The 18092-nt window shown below is 45.7% G+C and overlaps 2 protein-coding genes across 10 annotated transcripts in view; one reads left to right on the top strand and one right to left on the bottom strand.

The window, feature by feature from the left end:
- Positions 1-3145, top strand: part of FAM83H (family with sequence similarity 83 member H) — a 24772-nt gene extending 21627 nt beyond the window's left edge. For all 6 annotated transcript variants that reach the window (XM_040091378.2, XM_040091377.2, XM_040091382.2 and 3 more), the window contains one exon: positions 496-3145. In XM_040091378.2, the coding sequence (XP_039947312.1) occupies positions 496-3145 (2650 nt within the window). The remainder of the gene's footprint in view (positions 1-495) is intronic.
- MAPK15 (mitogen-activated protein kinase 15) overlaps positions 1-17400 on the bottom strand; it is a 24555-nt gene extending 7155 nt beyond the window's left edge. Inside the window, exons 1-14 of one of the 4 annotated variants that reach the window (XM_040091385.2) lie at positions 17280-17400; positions 14526-14624; positions 14247-14276; positions 11866-11956; positions 11583-11713; positions 10864-11027; positions 9759-9898; positions 9285-9342; positions 8414-8551; positions 8042-8147; positions 7331-7634; positions 6940-7082; positions 5272-5499; positions 237-1384 (exon numbers count right to left, since the gene is read on the bottom strand). In XM_040091385.2, coding sequence (XP_039947319.2) covers positions 5293-5499; positions 6940-7082; positions 7331-7634; positions 8042-8147; positions 8414-8551; positions 9285-9342; positions 9759-9898; positions 10864-11027; positions 11583-11713; positions 11866-11956; positions 14247-14276; positions 14526-14624; positions 17280-17348 — 1680 coding nt within the window. In that variant the 5' untranslated portion in view covers positions 17349-17400 and the 3' untranslated portion in view covers positions 237-1384; positions 5272-5292. Of the gene's footprint in view, positions 1-236; positions 1385-1836; positions 1973-3250; positions 5500-6939; positions 7083-7330; positions 7635-8041; positions 8148-8413; positions 8552-9284; positions 9343-9758; positions 9899-10863; positions 11028-11582; positions 11714-11865; positions 11957-14246; positions 14277-14525; positions 14625-17279 lie in introns of those variants that run through there. The other 3 variants (XM_040091384.2, XM_040091387.2, XM_040091383.2) reach the window with 3 other exon arrangements.
- Between the last annotated feature and the right edge of the window lie 692 nt (positions 17401-18092).

Consider the following 18092-nt stretch of genomic DNA (forward strand, 5'->3'; position numbering starts at 1 on the left):
CAGTCCCCCTCAAACTGTGTGGGTGGAAGGGTTGTGCCACCCCGGGAGTAAGATCTTGGGTTTGTCTTTTTGGAGGCTCCTGTCGGCACATCTCCCCAGCCTTTGGGGTCCCCCTGACTGGTTGTCACCTGCGAGGCGCTGAGGGTACACACTGACTGTTGTCAGTGTTCAAGACAGGAACATCTACTTCACATAAGGATTATCATCAGCTCACACACTAGGTGACACAACTGACTGACTTTTTAGAACAGAAATAATTTATTGTCTTGTAAAATTCTCTGCAAAGATGTGATTCCAAATCAATCAAGCTGTTAGTTTGGGGAACAGTCATGTGTAGCAAGTAGCTGCAGGGGAATTTTCTGCTATTATTTTACCCTATTTCTGTCCAGCCAGAAAATTTAGAATTTGCTTCAGGTGAGCATATGTTTTAATGAAAACAGGTACAGCTGAGTTACTTGATGGTAACACCCTCCATCACTTCTGTTCTCTCTGCAGTTTCATGTGGTCCTTTGAGAAGATTCACAGGAGCATTGCGCACATCTTCCAGGGTGAGCTGGTGGCCAGCTTTGACGAAGAATTCCGCATTTTGTTTGCACAGTCGGAGCCTCTCGTTCCTCCAGCCAATCTCTTGGCAAAGGCAGAGAACACGTTTGCCATGGCTCCCTTTGGCAATAACATGCCTTTCTTTCCCAAAAAGGGCCCCCTGATGTTCCAGAGGGATGAGAGTCTTTTCCCCTCCTTCATGGACAGAGTGGATCCGGACAGGTACTTCCTCTCCAATTTTCGACGGGATGACATGCTGCGGCACACTGTGGAGGGGTCAGCCATGCGGATGTATAAAAAGGTGGAAATGGAGAATTCCCAGATGGATCCGGTCAGGGGTTTTCTCCGTTCCAAGCAGCTGGAGCTGGACGCTTTTAAGAGACACAGTTTTGCAGAAGGAACGTTTGAAAATTTTGCTTCTTCCAAGCAGTACACACGGCAGATGTTCATGAACAACATGGACGAGTTCAAAATCCAATCCAGTCATTTCCAGAAGGACCAGTTCTACCAGTACCAGTTTGAACATCCCCATCTTCCTGGCAGACCTCAAGGATTCTTTGAGAGGATTCGAGGGGGGAGGCCAGGTTTCAATGAACTGGAAGACTACGGAGAGGGACCCCGATACCCTGAACTGGAGCCCAGTTTCCCACAAGAGGGTTTCCCCTTACGGCTGGATTACGTGCCTTCAAATTCTTCCAGGGAGGTGAGGCATGGCTCTGACCAGCTGAACCCTGCAGGCAATGGCCCCATGGGAATGATGTTACGGAGGCAGAATATAGGTCAGAAATTCATTTGCCAGACTTCTCCCACGCAGAAGCAGAGCCTGGAGCAGCGCCTGTTCCTACAGGACAAGGATGAAGACCAGGATGACGACAAGAACACGCAGGAAAACAGAACAGGGTTACGGAACTGGAGGATTTCTTCGTACCTCAGTGCGTACCAGTCTGAACCAGATGAAGGGCTCCCGATGCCAATGGAGTCCGAGGCGTATAACGATGCTCTTGGGGATCCCCTCACAAAGCACCCCACTGACCTTGTTCCAGCATTCAAACCCCCCACGCCTTTCAATAGCAAGCCACTGGGAATTGACTGTGCCAAGGAATCTACAGATCCTGACAGAGCAGGTGAAGAAACCTCAATAATGAAACCAGATGCTTTCAGGTCCAGGATAAATCCCTTGATCCAGAGGAGCTCCAGGCTCAGGTCCTCTCTGATTTTCAGTGCTGCCAAATTAGATCAGCCCAACACCACAATAGAAAAGGTGCAGATGATCCAAAAAGAGCAAATGTCCAGTGAGTTAACAAAGGACAATGAAACCATCAAGACAGCTGCTTCCTCCAAAGTGGCCGAGCTGCTGGAGAAGTACAAAGCCGTGGGCAAGGACATGGAACGGGGCACGGTCACCCACACCAAAGCTGTTTCGGGTTACCTACAGGAGGAATCACAGAATACAGAGAAGAAATGTACCAAATCTGTGCAGTATAAGATTCTGGAGAGCAGGGTGCTGGACTCCAAAGACTCCTGCAGTACTTACAAAATGCATGGAGAGTTGGACAGAGCATTTGGAATGGCTTCATCCACCCCCCAGCTTGGGGACACGTTGAGTAAAGATCCCCTGGCACATCTTGGCACTAAGGTGGACAAGCTGTCATCCCGATTCTACCCCATTGAGAACAAACCTCCTCTTCCAGAGAAGGAGAGCCTGATATTTGTAGGAGACACTCAGAAATTGGCTCTTCCAGAGAAGAAGGACAGAGTGTCCTTCAGAGAAGACTCTCCAAAATTAGTTAACACAGAAATTAAGAAACCACAGGTAAGGACAAGTACTACATCCTCAGTTCTAGAAAACCTGTCTAGAAGTCAAGGGTCTGACAGCTCTCTCAACAAATCTGAGGAAGACTGTTCAAAACAAGAGCAAAATCCCATGGAGTTTTTAAGAAAAGGGTCACTACGGCTGAAGCAGCTTTTGAACCCAAAAGGTGAAAAGAAACTGGAGGAGGAACCTGCTTCTGAGAGTGGGAAATGTGACAAGCAGGCAGTGGTGCTCAAACGATCATCCATAGGAGACTGCCCGGAAGCAATGGAGGAAGAAAAAACCCACAAATTTGCAGCACCGCTCCCCCCCAAGAGCAGCCAGACAACACAAGGGAGGTTCCCTTCCTCCACAGCCAACATCCTGTACAGCAGCAACTTGCGTGATGACACCAAGGTGATCCTGGAGCAGATCTCTGCCAACAGCCAGAAGAACAGAGCTGAGCTGGCCAAGCAGCTGCCATCCACCAGCAACCCTGACCTCTCCAGATCAACCACAAGCTTGGAAAGAAAAGGGGAAAAGGAGAAAAGCTGCAACATCCACAGGTCTGAGAGCTTTGGGAGCCAGAAACGGAACCTCCAGCGGCAGCCATCAGAGGACAGAGACACCCTCCTGAAAAAAATGGAGAACATGCGGAAGGAGAAGCGAGTCTACAGCAGGTTTGAGGTGTTCTGCAAGAAGGATGAACACACGAGTCCCAGTGAAGAGGAATATGACACAGATGCCAAAGACAAGAAAATGGGAAAATTCATGCCCAAAATCCTGGGGACCTTCAAGACCAAAAAATGATCCTAGAAATCCTATTTAATTCCATTTAATCACTGACTGTCACAGGGAAACGAGGAAGAAACTTGTCTATGATGGCTACAAACCCCAATGGCAATGCTCTTTTTGGTTAGTGAGCAGAAATGCATCCAGCATGAGCCTCCCACGGCACAGTTTGCTCAATAGTCAGGTGGTATCAAACAACCTTATCACAGTATGTTCCAAATAAAACAATTAAAATGACAACATGCTTAAAAAACACGTCTCTGTTACTGTACAGAACTAAGTGATAGTCTCTGTTAAACCCAAGGAATATTTTCAGCAGACAAAACCATTTAAATTTCAGGGGAAAAAAAGAAAAACAGAAAATTTAATATTTGAATTTCGGCCAGAAAAGATAAATACACACAGAGGTATTAACTGAAAAAAGTATTTAAATCTCAGTGGTTTCTTAGGTGAAGTTACTCTTTTTCTGTATATCACAATGAATCACACACAGGAGGCACCTTTTTGAAGGTTTACATTAAAAAAGAATAAGTTGTAATCAATGTCTTGGCCTAATCTGTGGTTCTGATCTTCTCCAGCAGCACAGGCCCAGCTTCAGTATTTATCAGTTCCTGAACCTGCAGGGTCTGGTTTGCTTGTGGTTTGTTCCCTTGTGCATAGAGAGCTACTTGCTTTAGGGGCTGAGCTGAAGATGCTGAAGTGCTTGGAGAAGGGCTTGGTTTTAGGAGGCCTTTTCAGGTGAATCTGAGTTTAAATAAGCATCTAAAGTCAAGTCCTGCCTTGGCCAAGTAGTGACTTCATTGACTGTGTAACTGCCGTTCATGAGGTGACAGGTCTGGAGCAGCATGAGCAGTTGAGAGAGCTGAGGGGTAATAACAATCATTCATCACAGGTAGAGTAAAACCTCAGGGACAGAGACAAGAGCTTCAAGTTAATGAGGAAAATGTATCCAAAATCATAAGTGAAACAGGAATATAAAGATTCCTGCAGTCCCACTGTAGACTGGCAGCACCTTTATGATGTCTCAGCAATAGTATCTCATGAAACTTTGCTTTCTGAAAGCAAAAACAATAAACACTAACAATTATTCATTAAAGAAGACACAGCAAATGCTGCTTGAAAGACAAAAGATTTTCTGCAGTGCAATATAAAGGATTTATTATTACAATATTACACACCAGAGAAGCTGTTAGATATTGTAGAAGAGCCTGTATTTAAAATGCTTTTCTACGTGATTTTAACAAAACCAGACCATAATGAATTCTGTTCATCTAGCCTAGAACAGTCATAGAAATGAGTGAAGGGATGTAAGTTATCTGTCAAGAGTTAGGTCTTCATGGTCTTCAGAGAACAGTTACTGTTCTGTTCAAAAGAGTGTCCACCATTTAGGCAGACTGCAGAAGAATCCCAGAATGTGCTGGAAGGGACCTTTTAAAGGTCACCCAGTCCCAACCCCAGCCTCCACTATCCCAGGTTGCTCCAAGTCTGGAACACATCCAGGGATGGGGCAGTCACAGCTCCTCTGGATAACCTGTGCCAGGGCCTCGCCACCCTCACAGGGAAGGATTCCTTCCCAATGCCCCATCTAACCCTGCCCTCTGGCAGTGGAGAGCCATTCCCCCGTGTCCTGTCACTCCCAGCCCATGTCCCAAGTGCCTCTCCAGCCCTCCTGGAGTCCCTTTAGGCGCTAGAAGGGGCTCAAAGGTCTTCCTGGAGCCTTCTTTCCTCCAGGCTGGACACCAGTTCTCCCAGCCTGTCTCCAGAGCAGAGGGGCTCAACCCCTCAGAGCATTCTCTTGGCTTTGCACTTGGCCTTGTTGGGCTCATGCAGGAGGTTCCCCTGGACCCAGAATATGTCTAAAAACTACTCAAGTATCAGAATAATGCAGTTTTCTGTGATTTTTTTTCAGTAATTCAAGCAAGGAGTATGAGCTGACAGCATTCACTGTTCTCAGGCTGTGAGAGTAAATAGGCTGTGTCCTTGAATGCTGACTGGAAGGCAGAGGGGTTGGATTCCCTTTCCTATTAGCTTGTCCAGAGGAAAGGAGGACATTGCCCTAAGCATTGATTAAAGCACTTCCTCATATTTTGCTCTCCCCTGCTGCCCTTGCTTAGTCAGGGGCTGAGGGATGAGCTTTACTTCACCTGTCTGGAACATCTCCACAGTCACTGCTGAGGGTTTTTGGAAGCCTTTGCAATTGGAAGATTCTGCAGTGCAGATTTGCTGATGGTTCCATAGGCCTGGGAGTAGCTGCCCATGGATGCCCTTGGATCACCTGCAGCTCCCACATTTGCAGTGATCTGGAACATCTTTTTACTGGACTTCAGAAGGGGACGAACATCTTTGCTGTGACACTGAGAGTTTCTGGGATTCTGTGTGAGAAAGGAAAGCCGAGAAAAGTTAGTAACCCAGAATCAGCTTTCTGGAATGCAAATAAGACAAAGGTTTGGCTTTGGTCAGCACTATGCTCTCAGGAAACAAACTCAGGGCACGTGTAGGCTGATCTTCTCCCGCTTCTGCTCTTCTTGTCACAGGAAGTTGGTCACAATTCCCTCAAGATTCTTCCAAATGCAGTGGTCATGTGTACACCTGCATGTGCAGCAAGCTCCACAATCCCACCTTGGGCAATAAATGGCTTCTCTTTCTCTCAAAACATTTTGGAAGGGATTCCAAATCACAGGGGCTAAAAGGTGGGTTGTAAGTGTGCCACTGGACATGCTTGAAAGTTTCTGACAACCTGGGCTAGTGGAGGGTGTCCCTGACCATGGCAGAGGGGTGGAACGAGATGTTTTTAGATCCCTTCCAGCGCAAGCAGTCTGTGATTCTGTCAATCTGTGGTGCCTCCTTCCATCCTCCTCCTCTGTCATAAGCTTCCTCCGATCACCTCTGCAGGTGCCAGCAGTCACCAGGCAGCAGACAGCCAGCTCAGGAAGAAGGAGGTCATTAAAGAACCCGGTGAGGATGAGCACTTTAGCGAGGAAGCATGGCCAAGACCAGGGAAGAGGGAGGAGCAGAGAGGACAGGACTGACATCGTCACAGCTCAGCAACCACAGTCCACTAGAACCACAGAATCATGAAACCACAGAATCATTGAGGTTGGAAAAGCCCTCTGAGCCCTTCGAGCCAAACTGCTTCCCCAGCACTGCCAAGGCCACCACTAATCCATGTCCCCAAGCACCACATCCATGTGGCTGTTAAATCTCCCCAGGGATGGCGACTCCACCACTGCCCTGAGACAGTGTGTGCCAGGGCTGCACAGCCCCTTGCAGGTGGGTTTTTTTACAACATTCAACCCAAACTTCTCCTGGAACCACTTGAGGCCATTTCCTCTCATCCTGTCACTTGTTTCCTGGGAGCAGATCCCAACCCCCACCTGGCTGCACCCTCCTGTCAGGGAGTTGCAGAGAGTGAGAAGGTCCTCCCTGAGTCTCCTTTTTTTCACAGCTACTGCTGCTGGTCCAGGCCCTCCCCCAGCTCTGTTCCCTTCTCTGGACACACTCCAGCCCCACAATGGGGCTCCTCCTTTCTGGCTGTGAAAAGCCCAACCTTGTCCCCAGGACTGGAGGCCCCTCAGCAGTGTCTACCATAGGGGACAGGTACTGCCCTGGGCGTCTGGAGACACCATGGCTGGTACAAGCCAGGTGCCATTGGCTTCTTGCCCACCTGGGCACACCTGGGCTCATGTTCAGCTGCTGTCATCAGCACCAGCAGGTGACCTTTTCCAGCCTTCCAGCCACTCTGCCTGGAGCACTACAGGGACTTGCTGTGACCCAGGTTACCACAAGTAAGGGCTAGAAGTTAAGCTACTCACATTGTAAAGGTTCTGCACGCCTGTAGGAGAGAGCCGAGTGTGTGGCCATGTGATTTGTCTCCCTAGTTTCTCCTTGTTGGAAATTGTGGACTGTTGAGGTGGTGCAGAACAGTTCCTGATCCCAGCACTGGGATTTACATTTCCTGCAGAAGGAAAAACATAAGAGTAAGTAGGAAAATCAGAAGAACACAGAACACATTGACTGAGGCAGAGACAGTCCCATACTCAACACTCATTCAACAGTGTTTTGTTCTTATGTCATTTCCCTCCCACACTTCCAGCCCCTCATTTTACCGTGCAAATTCTCTTCATTTCTTTTACAGCACTCATTTTCTCTTCCCCACAATACTCCAAGGTGGGTTACACCCCATTGTAGGAGGGTGGTACCTACTCTGCACAGTGGTGTGTGTGATGGGGTTGTACATCATCACACTACTCTTCGATCTCTGACACACAGTTCTGGCCAAATCCTTGCTCTGGCTGGATCCTGTTGGCTGGACTCCAGCTGTGGCCCCAGTGTGCACAGGTGAAGGGTTTAGAAGAGGGGGTGTTGGTTCTTGCTGGCCTTTTCTGGTGGGTACAGTCACTGAGCTGAAGCCCGGGAGAAGTGTGCTGGATTCAGACTGGCTCAGCTGAATGTTTTCTCTCTGCCCTTGCTCCTTTGGAAGGCTCTTTGACTTCTTTTCAAGGATCATCTGCAGAACAGAAAAGCTGGTTAGACTTAATACAGCAATACAGCAGAAAAATAAATCAAAACAAAGAGGAATACTTATAAATATCTGCAATTTCTTTTACAGGGTAATTAACAAGTATAATTTTGGAACTAGATGATCTTTAAAGTACATTTCAACCCAAACCATTCTGTGAATCTTTCTCAGACATCATGCTTCAGAGCTTTTTCTTTGCCCTGTGGGAATTTGACATGTAAAGGTCTCTCAAAGATTACAACAGTATGGAACAGGCTGATCAAACACCAAGGTGTAACTGTGTCAGCAGGTACAGAGAGCCCAGGGGAACACAAAGACAATGACAGAATTTAAGTGTGTGCAAGAATGGCAGGTTACCTGGAGTATTAGGATTTGGGAAAATAGGATGTAAGTACCTCATATAATTTATTTCTATATTCTGCCACAGACAGCTGAACATCATCACCCAAAGGAAGGATCACATCAAAATCCAAAGAGGGCTCCCTGGAAGGACAATGGAATCTAAGGAAATGAGAACACATCATGTAATTCACTGACTGGAAAGAGATTATTAAAATTATTAAAATTTAAACAGGATTGTTAAATGATGTGTTTAACAATCCTGTTTAATAGGACTGTAATAGGATCTGTAAATAGGGTTGGAGAAAATAAAGAATTAGCTTTGCCATTTTTTCTGTAATGCATTTAAAGAAAATTTGTGCCAAGAGCAGGTTTGTAATGTCTCAGAAGATATCGGGGGGGGAGTTGCATACTGGTGTCACTCGCACCTGCTCACGTAAGGATGCTGTAGAGCTTCCTCTGCTGTGAGTCGTTTGTCAGGGTTAAATACCAGAAGTTTCTTCAGCAAATCCAAGGCAGGCAGTGGAGTAGAGGATGGGAAAATCTCCTCAAATGCTACTCGCTGCCTAAAAGTCAGAAAAGAATTATACAAACTCTCAGTGTCTAATTCCCAGTGAAAGCAGGAGTGACAAAAATTATGTCAAGGTGACACCAGACACGAGTTCACTCACAAAGTGTGTCATAATCACTGAATTCTAGAATGGTTTGGCCCCTTGGTCCTACAAATCTAGACCTGAGATTATAGAAACATACTTCTCAGTAATTTACAGATATTAATTTAAAAGAAGATAACATCTAAAAATCTGGTTTTGTGTTTTGAAATCCTAAATATAATTGTGAACATAATGAAAAAGAAAGTATCTTGAAAAAAAATCAGCGTTAAAATCTTACTCCTATTTTAAATAATTTTTATTTAAGGAGACAACTTAGAGCCCCTTCCAGTGCCTTAAAAGGCTCAAAGAGCTGGAGAGAGACTTTGGACAAGGGCCTGGAGTGACGGCACAAGTGGGAAGGGCTTCCCACTACCAGGGGCCAGGGTTAGATGGGCTATTGGGAAGAAATTATTGCCTGTGAGGGTACTGAGGGACTGGAATGATTTCCTGGAGAAGCTGTGGCTGCCCCATCCCTGGAAGGCCAGGTTGGATGGGACTTGGAGCAACCTGGCCTAGTGAAAGGTGTCCCTGTCCTTATCAGGGGGTGGAAAGAGATGATCTTTAAGGTCCCTTCCCACTCCAACTATTCTGTGGTTCCACGGTCCTACATTAGATGATCTGAGACACACAAACACCTCAGGCTTACCGGGAGCTCATGTGGTTAATAACTGAGGCCTTGTACTCTGACTGCAGAGCCAAAATATCTGCAATAATAAAAAGATACTATTACTGCCAAGATGAGGATTAGCAAAGCTACACAGTTTATGAAGGAAAGCCAATATTTGATATTAACATAGGAAATTATTCTCATAAAACTCAGTCAGAGATCTATGGAAGAGGGATGGAATATTTACTTACGAATTTTCTAAGCTGATTTTTGAATTCCTATTTATTAATCATACACTTCATAAACCTGCATTTTCATATTAACAGATGCACAAGCACCACAATATCTGAATTTCTTATTTTCCTCTAACACTACCATTCAAGATGAAGATTTTAATTTCTTTGGAAAAGTGCAAGAATGAATGAGAGACACCTTCTTCCCTGACCCAGCCAGGCTGCCTTCTTCCACCCTTAACCCCTTCTTTTGATACCTTTCCCTGCAGCAGAGTCCTACCTTCTGGTGATGGAGCAGGGATGACCCTCAGGATCTGCTCTATTTGGTTCATTGTTGATGTTCCAGGAAAAAGAGGCTTCCCAAGCAGCATCTCTCCAAGAATACAGCCAATGCTCCACATGTCTACACCCTTAGTGTAACTACAAACAGGAATAGAACAGAGGTAGGACTAAAGGTAGCAAATATTATCCTGTATTCACATCACCTACATTGATTTGATTGCTAGAAAGCATGCTTGGTGACTTCTCAAACATAAATGCTCACAGGTTTGAACCATAAATTGAATAACATTTGAGAATCATGAGACTGGTAAGCATGCAATAGAAAAAAGATTTATCCTACTCAAAGTCTAGTCTAAGAAAGCATAAAAGGAAATATATTACAAAGAAATGCAGGAACAAGGTAATACATTAAAGGTAATGCCAGAACAAGGTATTATGTCCTTTTCATATGACCAAGAATGAAGATACACATTGTTCTTTGGAAACAATTGACTTTGGTCATAATGCACATACAAAGTAATCACAATTACTCAAGAATTACATTTTTAAGCAAAGTAAATGCCAAACAGTGGGCATAGGACATCACATAAACATAGGACAAACATAAGGATGTTTGCAAAACAGCCCCATTTAAAATCTGGGATACTACCCCGCTTCTATTTATTTACTTTTCTGTTTTTTCATATTTAATTTTAAAAAAAAGGACTAAGCCTGACTAACAGGCTGATGGTTTAACATTTGATTAGGGAATGTTTTGTGAAGGTTTATCAAAAAGCACTGCTTCAATTTGGAAAAGAGGACTTATGTTCTCAAGCAGATTTTGTAAAGCTGTGGGTTTAAGGGAGAGGAAATAAGTCTGGTGGGAGAAAGGGCGGCAAACAGATGAGCTGCTCATGTACGTACATTGACACTAAGTACACAGGAAGAACATGTACATGTTCATAAGAAGATTTTATGTCGCAGAAGTTTAATTGTATACTGAGAAAACAGAATGCTGACATGACACTGTGTCTGGTAACACTGAAAATTAAAAGACTGAAGACTTTCAGACAAAAAATTTTGCAAGTGGTGGAGAAGTGCCAGGCCCCCATCCCTTCACTCACTTGCGAGAGGCCAGCAGGATCTCGGGGGCTCGGTACCAGCGCGTGGCCACGTACTCAGTGAGCGCAGGGCTGGGCTGGTCCTCGCTCAGCTGGCACAGGGAACGGGCCAGGCCAAAGTCACACAGCTTCACACAGCACTGTCCATCCAGCAGGACATTGGACGGCTGGATTGAACACAACGGAATGAATTAGCCTTTTACTCTCTGAATAGCAGAGGTTCTTTTACTATAACAAGGTTCTTTTACTAGTCTCATACTTGTATATTTCTTCATACTTTTCCTATGGAGACAGGCTGGAACAGCTGGGGGTATTCACCCTGGAGAAAAGGTTCCAGGGGAGAACTTAGAGCCTCTTCCAGTGCCTAAAGGGGTGCCAGGAGAACTTGGGAGGGACTTTGAACACAGGCCTGGACAGCACAACCAGGAATGGCTTCCCACTGCCAGAGGGCAGGGTTAGACGGGATATTGGGAAGGAACTCTTCCCTCTGAGGGTGGTGAGGCCCTGGCACAGGTTGCCCAGAGAAGCTGTGGCTGCCCCATCCCTGGCAGTGTCCATGGCCAGGTTGGACAGGGCTTGGAGCAACCTGGGATAGAGGAAAGTGGAGCTGTCAATGGCAGGGGATGGGAATGGATGGGCTTTGAAAGTCCCTTCCAAACTGTGATTTCATTTAGTGTTCAACAGGAAACGAGTGAAGGATACAGACCATGATCAAAATGTACCTTCTGATCCCTGTGAATAACATTCCCTGAGTGGATGAATTTAGTTGCCTTCAGGAGTTGATAGAGAATGTAACACTTGTGGATGTCTTTCAGCAAATTCCCCTTCTTAATCACAGCATGTAAATCTGTCTCTGTAATATACCAGTAATATATTTACATCAGTAAATATCAGTAGTATCATGAACATTGGTGTATATCACCACCACACCACCATCAAAATGATAACAAAGATAACTCCTAAGAGAGGCTGTGTTTGAATGGCTGCTGCAATGCTGAGTCTCACCCATAGACTCGAAGATGAGGTAGATGTCCTTGTCATTCTCTGCTTGGATAACATTGAGCAACTTGACGATATTTGGATGTTCTCCAAATTCCTGCACAGGGAAGAGACCCAGCTGTCAAAATCATGTGTTTTGCTTGTGAATCATAAAAAGGGACAATAACCTATTTCAGTTTGTATTACTGTCTAGAACAAACATAAACATGTTATTTCCTCCTTTAGGCTTCTTCTGAAATAAACTCTAAAAAAAGGATTTAAGTTTGTTCCATAGTAGGAAACCAGTCAGTTAATCAAAAAAATAATCTCTGTTGAATGAGACATTAGTTCGAACACTCCCTCTATAGCATTTATAATAAAATGCAGTCCCCTTTATGCACCTCACATTTCCTACTGAACCAAAGAATTATTGTGGCATGAAAACAGATCATAGTTGCCATCAACATCCATAGTTAGAAACCCAAACAATCCGAACATGTTGATCTGAGGGCTGGCTCAGACACTGACTGCATGGAGATCAGACAGCACACAGAGATACCTGAACACAGGTATCCCACTGGAGGTGTGGAGTCCATCCTCACATCTTTGCAGACTGACAATCCTCATGGGATCATTAAGTTCATCCCCAGCTTCAACGGCTTTTATTCCCCACTTCTGTGCAGCTGGGCACACTGTAAACACTTCATAATACTCCGACATTTTATAACATGTAACATCTAGCAAAGTTCACAAAACAGCACATTCACCTGCAGCAACCTGTGAAAACACACTCCCAAAGCAGTGATACACAGCCAGGCCATCACACACTTTGTTTTCATTCTGAGAATAGTCACAATGCCCATCCAAATGATCTAAAGAAGGTTTTAACCCAAAAGGAGACATTGTTCTAGACATGCAGCTAAATCTTGACAGTATTACTTGAGTGCTATTTAAGAAGGAAAATTCCACTGCCTTGCCCTGGAACTGATAACAGACAGTTATGAAAAAATTTCAATTTGTACTAAAAAAAACCACTAAAAAAATCTGTACTAAAAAAATCTTGTCAGGGCCAGTTCTATTAATCTTTTCTTAAAGAATAATAATGCTACCAACATTCTTACCAAAATGACATTCTAAAATTGGCCTAAAATACACCTGTAGATCTACAACTACACTGAACAGCAAACACAAAATCTGCAAGCAATGACCAGAGCACCAGAATCTTTCATACCTCAGACTCTACAGCAACTTCTCAATTAGAATAACTGAGATACATAACATAAAGCAATAACCTAGTCCATCAAATGACCTTCTGATAAACATCAAGATTGAACAAAAAATTACTATGCACAGACAAATTAAGAGAAACATGCAGTTATGAATAACAGAGTATTTTGCACATCTTTTCCTTTCTGAGTCCTCAGTTTTGAACCTTGAGAAAGCAGTTTAAAATAGGAGGGGAAACTAAAATTCTTAATGTCTATTGAGCACCAAAAGTTATGGAACTACAGTCTGAATAGCACATTCACTTCCCTCTCCCTGCCCTCCGCTGCCAAGTGACTCCTTCTTTCCTTCAGAAGAAATATCCTTTTTTCCCCTGCTCCTCCTCCATCCGTCCATTCCAGAAGTGCTGCACTTTCAGAGATGATCTAACTTACAGGTAATTGACTTCTAGGGAATTGTTTATATTTTTATCTTTAAAGTTTACAGCTTCTATTTCATGCTTCAAGAATGACTAAAAAGTAAAAATAAATCATCTCCTTCCTACTTAAACTTGGCAGTCTTGGGAAATACCTCTTCCACGAGCCCTGCCTCGCTTGTGTCCTTAGAAAATCACAAGTTATTACAACATTACTCCAAAATATTGATGTTTCTACATGGTAGGTTTGAGGAGGAGTAGACAGATAACTGGAATGCCACTGTTAAGGGCGGTTATATCAAAACAAGAGTAGTCTCAAGTTATTCCTTGCAGAACTTCCCTTTTTCTTTTGGTTCAATTATTTTATGTGATTAAATTGCTTACAGCATGATGGAGGAAAACAATTTTGGAGTGTAAATCCCTCTCCCACCCCAGCTCCTCCTCCAATCCTGGCAGTTGAAATGTAAGAGAAACAGTTTCTACCCACAAAGAAGCAAAAAGTGACAGAAGGTGCTGATGTGCTTATGCTGCAGCAGACACACTGCTAAAAATAGAGAAAGAGTAGGAAAGAGTAAAAACAAGCTCAAATTGAGTGTTTCATTCAGGTGGGTTCACCCTGAAAGGCTCTTTGCCAAGATGGTGCAGAAAAGAAATTAAAGAGTTATCAACAGTAATCAATGATTGCTGAATTTTGGAAAACAATGGGAAGAAAATACCTAGACATCAGAGATAATAAAAACTCAGAGAAGACGGGGAACATGGACATTACCTGCAGGAACATAATCTCTCGAAATGTTCTCTAGAAATAAAGAAAAAACAGTTTATTACCACCTCAAGAGAATGGCACAACAGAAATGCAGTTGAATGACAGGGTTAAATCCATTCCTCTTTTGTACATGCTATGATACACAAAGCTTGTTTTTTATCCCCATATAGCTGCAGACTGAATTGTTGCATGCATAATTATCATCTTTCAGAGACAAAAGCGCTGAAAATACCTATGGAATCCCACCCCATCTCAAAATATATCAGGACAATAATTTCTCACCTGAGCATCTGTTCTGTTCCTGAAAGCATCAAAAATCTTTTTAATAGCAACAGTTTCTCCTGTCTTGCGGTCAATTGCTTTCCAGACGATGCCATAGGCCTGCGGAGAGGCACAGACAGGTGAGCAGTGTGCTGACATCTGCACACAGCTCAGGCCTGCAGTGGAACCAGGATGTGTTCAACAACGGACTGGAAGCAGAGGTGATGGAAGCTACACGGAAGACAGAGATTAGTCCAAGGAGCCACTCCACTAAGGAGACAAACTGAGGAAGCTGGGGTTGTTTAGCTTGGAGTAGAGAAGGCTGCAGAGAGATTTTAGAGCTCCTTCCAGTGCCTGAAAGGGCTCCAGGAGAGCTCCAGAGGGACTTTGGACAAGGGCCTAGAGTGACAACACAAGCTGGAAGGGCTTCCCACTGCCAGAGGGCATTGTTTTGATGGGATATGGGAATAAATCTTTCCCTGGGAGGGCGCTGAGACCCCAGCACCAGTTGCCCCAAGAAGCTGTGTCTGCCCTGTTGCTGGAGGTGTCCAAGGCCAGGTTGGATTGGGCTTGGAGCAACCAGGTCTAGTGTAAGGTGTCTATGCCCATGGCAGGGGGTGGGAATGAGCAGGCTTTAAAAAGTCTCTTCCAACCCAGACTATTCTGTCATTCCAGGACTCTGTATGGAGAGCAGCCCTGAGAAGGAGTTTGGAGTGCTGGTGGACGAAAACCTGGAAATGAGCTGACAACATACACTAGCAACCCCAACAGCCGTGTCCTGGGATGCATCAGAAGAAGGACAACCAGGGGATCAGGCCCAGCCGGTTCGAGGTTGTGACAGGCAGGTCCTGCCTGACCAACCTGATCTCCCTCTGGGACAGTGTGACCTGGAAAGGCTGCATCGATGGGATGGGATTGATGGGCCAAGGCCGACGGTGCAAGGGTCAACAAGGCCAAGGTCTTGCTCTTGGGTCACAATAACCCCATGAAACATGCCAGGCTTGGGGCAGAGTGACTGGAAAGCTGGAGAAGGACCTGGCAGTGCTGGTGACAGGGGCTGGACATGAGCCCAGGTGTGCCTAGGTGGCAGGATGCCAAAGGCACCTGGCTTTTACCAGCCATGGTGTGGCTGGTAGGTCAGGAGAGATATTTCTTCCTCTGCACTTGACTTTGGTGAGATTCCCACACGGAGCACTGCATCCAGCTTGGAGCTACTCAGTACAGGAAAGACACAGACCAGTTTGAGGAGGTGCAGAGAAGGGCGATGGAAATGCTCTGAGGGCTGGAGGCCCTCTGCTCCGGAGCCAGGTTGAGACAGCTGGGGGTGTTCAGTCTGGAGAAGAGATGGCTCCAAGGAGAACCTACTGTGGTCTTTCAAAACTGAAAGGGGGTCAGTAAGAAGGATGGAGAGAGACTTTTTACCAGAGTCTGTAGTGACAGCATCCCAGGATTGCTAAGGTTAGAAAAGCCCTCCAAGAGCACTGGGTCTAACCACTAACACAGCACTGTCAGGTCCAACACAAAATCTTTCTTTTTTTTTTCAATTAAAAGCTGTGTTGTCTGTTACGGGAATGGGAACTTCTACCTGAGTTTTCCCTATTCTGGATGACTGTAATACTTGCAAATGATGATTACTCAGTCTCACCTGTGGTACAGATCCACTTTTTTTATTTTTTTTTTTTTAATTTTATTTTAGGCCAAAGATTTGAATCTTGACTTTTCACAGTCTAGGAGTTGCTTCACCTTAGCACAAAGGGATCACATCCCATTCAGAAATGCCCATTTAATGTTTAAATACTTGTAAAAAGCAAAAGAGCTGCAATGTATTATTCTAGTGGTGAAACACTCATGTAAGAACATCAAGGCAGGCTTCCCAGTAATGTGTGGTCCTGGAGCATGGGATCGTTACCTTTGCCATGCATCGGGCAGTATAAACAGTTATACAAGTACCTCAGGTAAGTGCTACAATAATGCCCTGCTGGCATTTGGGAAACAGCCTCAAGTTGTGACAGGGGAGGTTTAGGATATTGGAAAAAACTCTTCTGCAAAGGGCTGTGCAGCCCTGACGCAGACTGCGTCAGGGCAGGCATGGAGCCCCCATCCCTGGGGAGATTTAACAGCCACGTGGATGTGGCACTTGGGGACATGGATTAGTGGTGGCCTTGGCAGTGCTGGGGGAGCGGTTGGACTCCACAGGCTCAGAGGGCTTTTCCACCTCACTGATTCCTTGACTCTGTGAACATAATGAGGGAAATACTTAACTAATTCTAACAACACAACTAAACGATAGCAAAGAGCTGCCAGAACAGAAAAGCAGATAAATCGGGAGGGTTTAAAGACTGTCTGGGGAGACATATCTTAGAAATTACCACTGGCTCATGTATAAAAATACATTTTATGGAGAAGATATGACTTGATGCAGCATGATCAGAAGTGATGGTATTACAGTAAATGTAGAAGGATTTGGCAGGCACAGAGAGAATGTACTTTGAGACTCAGATCCATTTTACTATTTACTTGTGAGCTCTTACAGTCCCCCGGACGTCCCCTGGGTCACCCGGAGCTTCCACCGAGCCCTGAACAAAAGGCAGACTTCCCACGGGCGCCTGAACTCTCAAACACCCCCTCAGCTCCCTCGGGCCGCCTGGAGTTCTCGCGGCGCCTTGAACTCCAGACGGGCCCCGCGAGCTCTCGTGGGCCCTCCCAGCTCCCACGACCACCCCAGCTCCCACGGCCAGCCCATCTCCCATAGGCCACCCCCCGCCAGAGACTCACGCCCTTGCCCAGGCGCCTCTTGATCTCGTATTTGCGGCACACGAGCGGCTCCACCTCGGGCGGGCTCATGGCGGCACCCCCCTGTTGGCTCCCGCTGCCATGGAAACGGCCCCGCGCAGCGCGCATGCGCACACGCCCGTTGGTGCCCCGCCGGGCGGCGCGCGAGCGCTGAGGGAGCCGCGGGAGCGGGGACGGAAGGAGTTCCTTCCAGGAGAGCCGGAGCGGGGCTTGGGACACGCCCTGCAGGGACGGCGCAACCGGAACGGCTTCCCACTGCTGGAGGGCAGAGTTAGGTGGGATCCTGGGGAGAAATTCTTCCCTGTGGGGGTGGTGAGGCCCTGGCACAGGTTGCCCAGAGAAGCTGTGGCTGCCCCATCCCTGGCGGTGTCCGTGGCTAGGTTGGACGGGGCTTGGAGCAGCCTGGCGTAGTGGAAGGTGTCCCTCCCTTGGCAGGGTGGTGGGACTGGACGAGTTTTAAGATCCGTTCCAAGCTAAACCATTCTGAGATTAAATTATGCTGCTTCGGGTTTTTTTCCTCCCGATTTTGATTCTTCCTCCCTAGCCCCACCGAATTCCAACTTTTCTGATGAGGCTAAAGTTTATTTAATATGACACTTTTCAGTCGTGTTCTCTAGAGCTTTTTTTTCTTTGTGTTTTATAGCAGGTAGAGAAGATGATTTTTGAAGCCTGATCCTTGTCCGAATTAGACGGTTGAAATCAAAATTGATAAATTGAATGCATTCACTAGATACTTTGAGTGTTTTGGTTTGGTTTGGTTTTTTGTTGTTGCTGGGGTTTTTTGTGGGTTTTTTT

The sequence above is a fragment of the Hirundo rustica genome (genome assembly GCF_015227805.2).
Source record: "Hirundo rustica isolate bHirRus1 chromosome 1 unlocalized genomic scaffold, bHirRus1.pri.v3 SUPER_1_unloc_1, whole genome shotgun sequence".
NCBI lineage: Eukaryota > Metazoa > Chordata > Aves > Passeriformes > Hirundinidae > Hirundo > Hirundo rustica.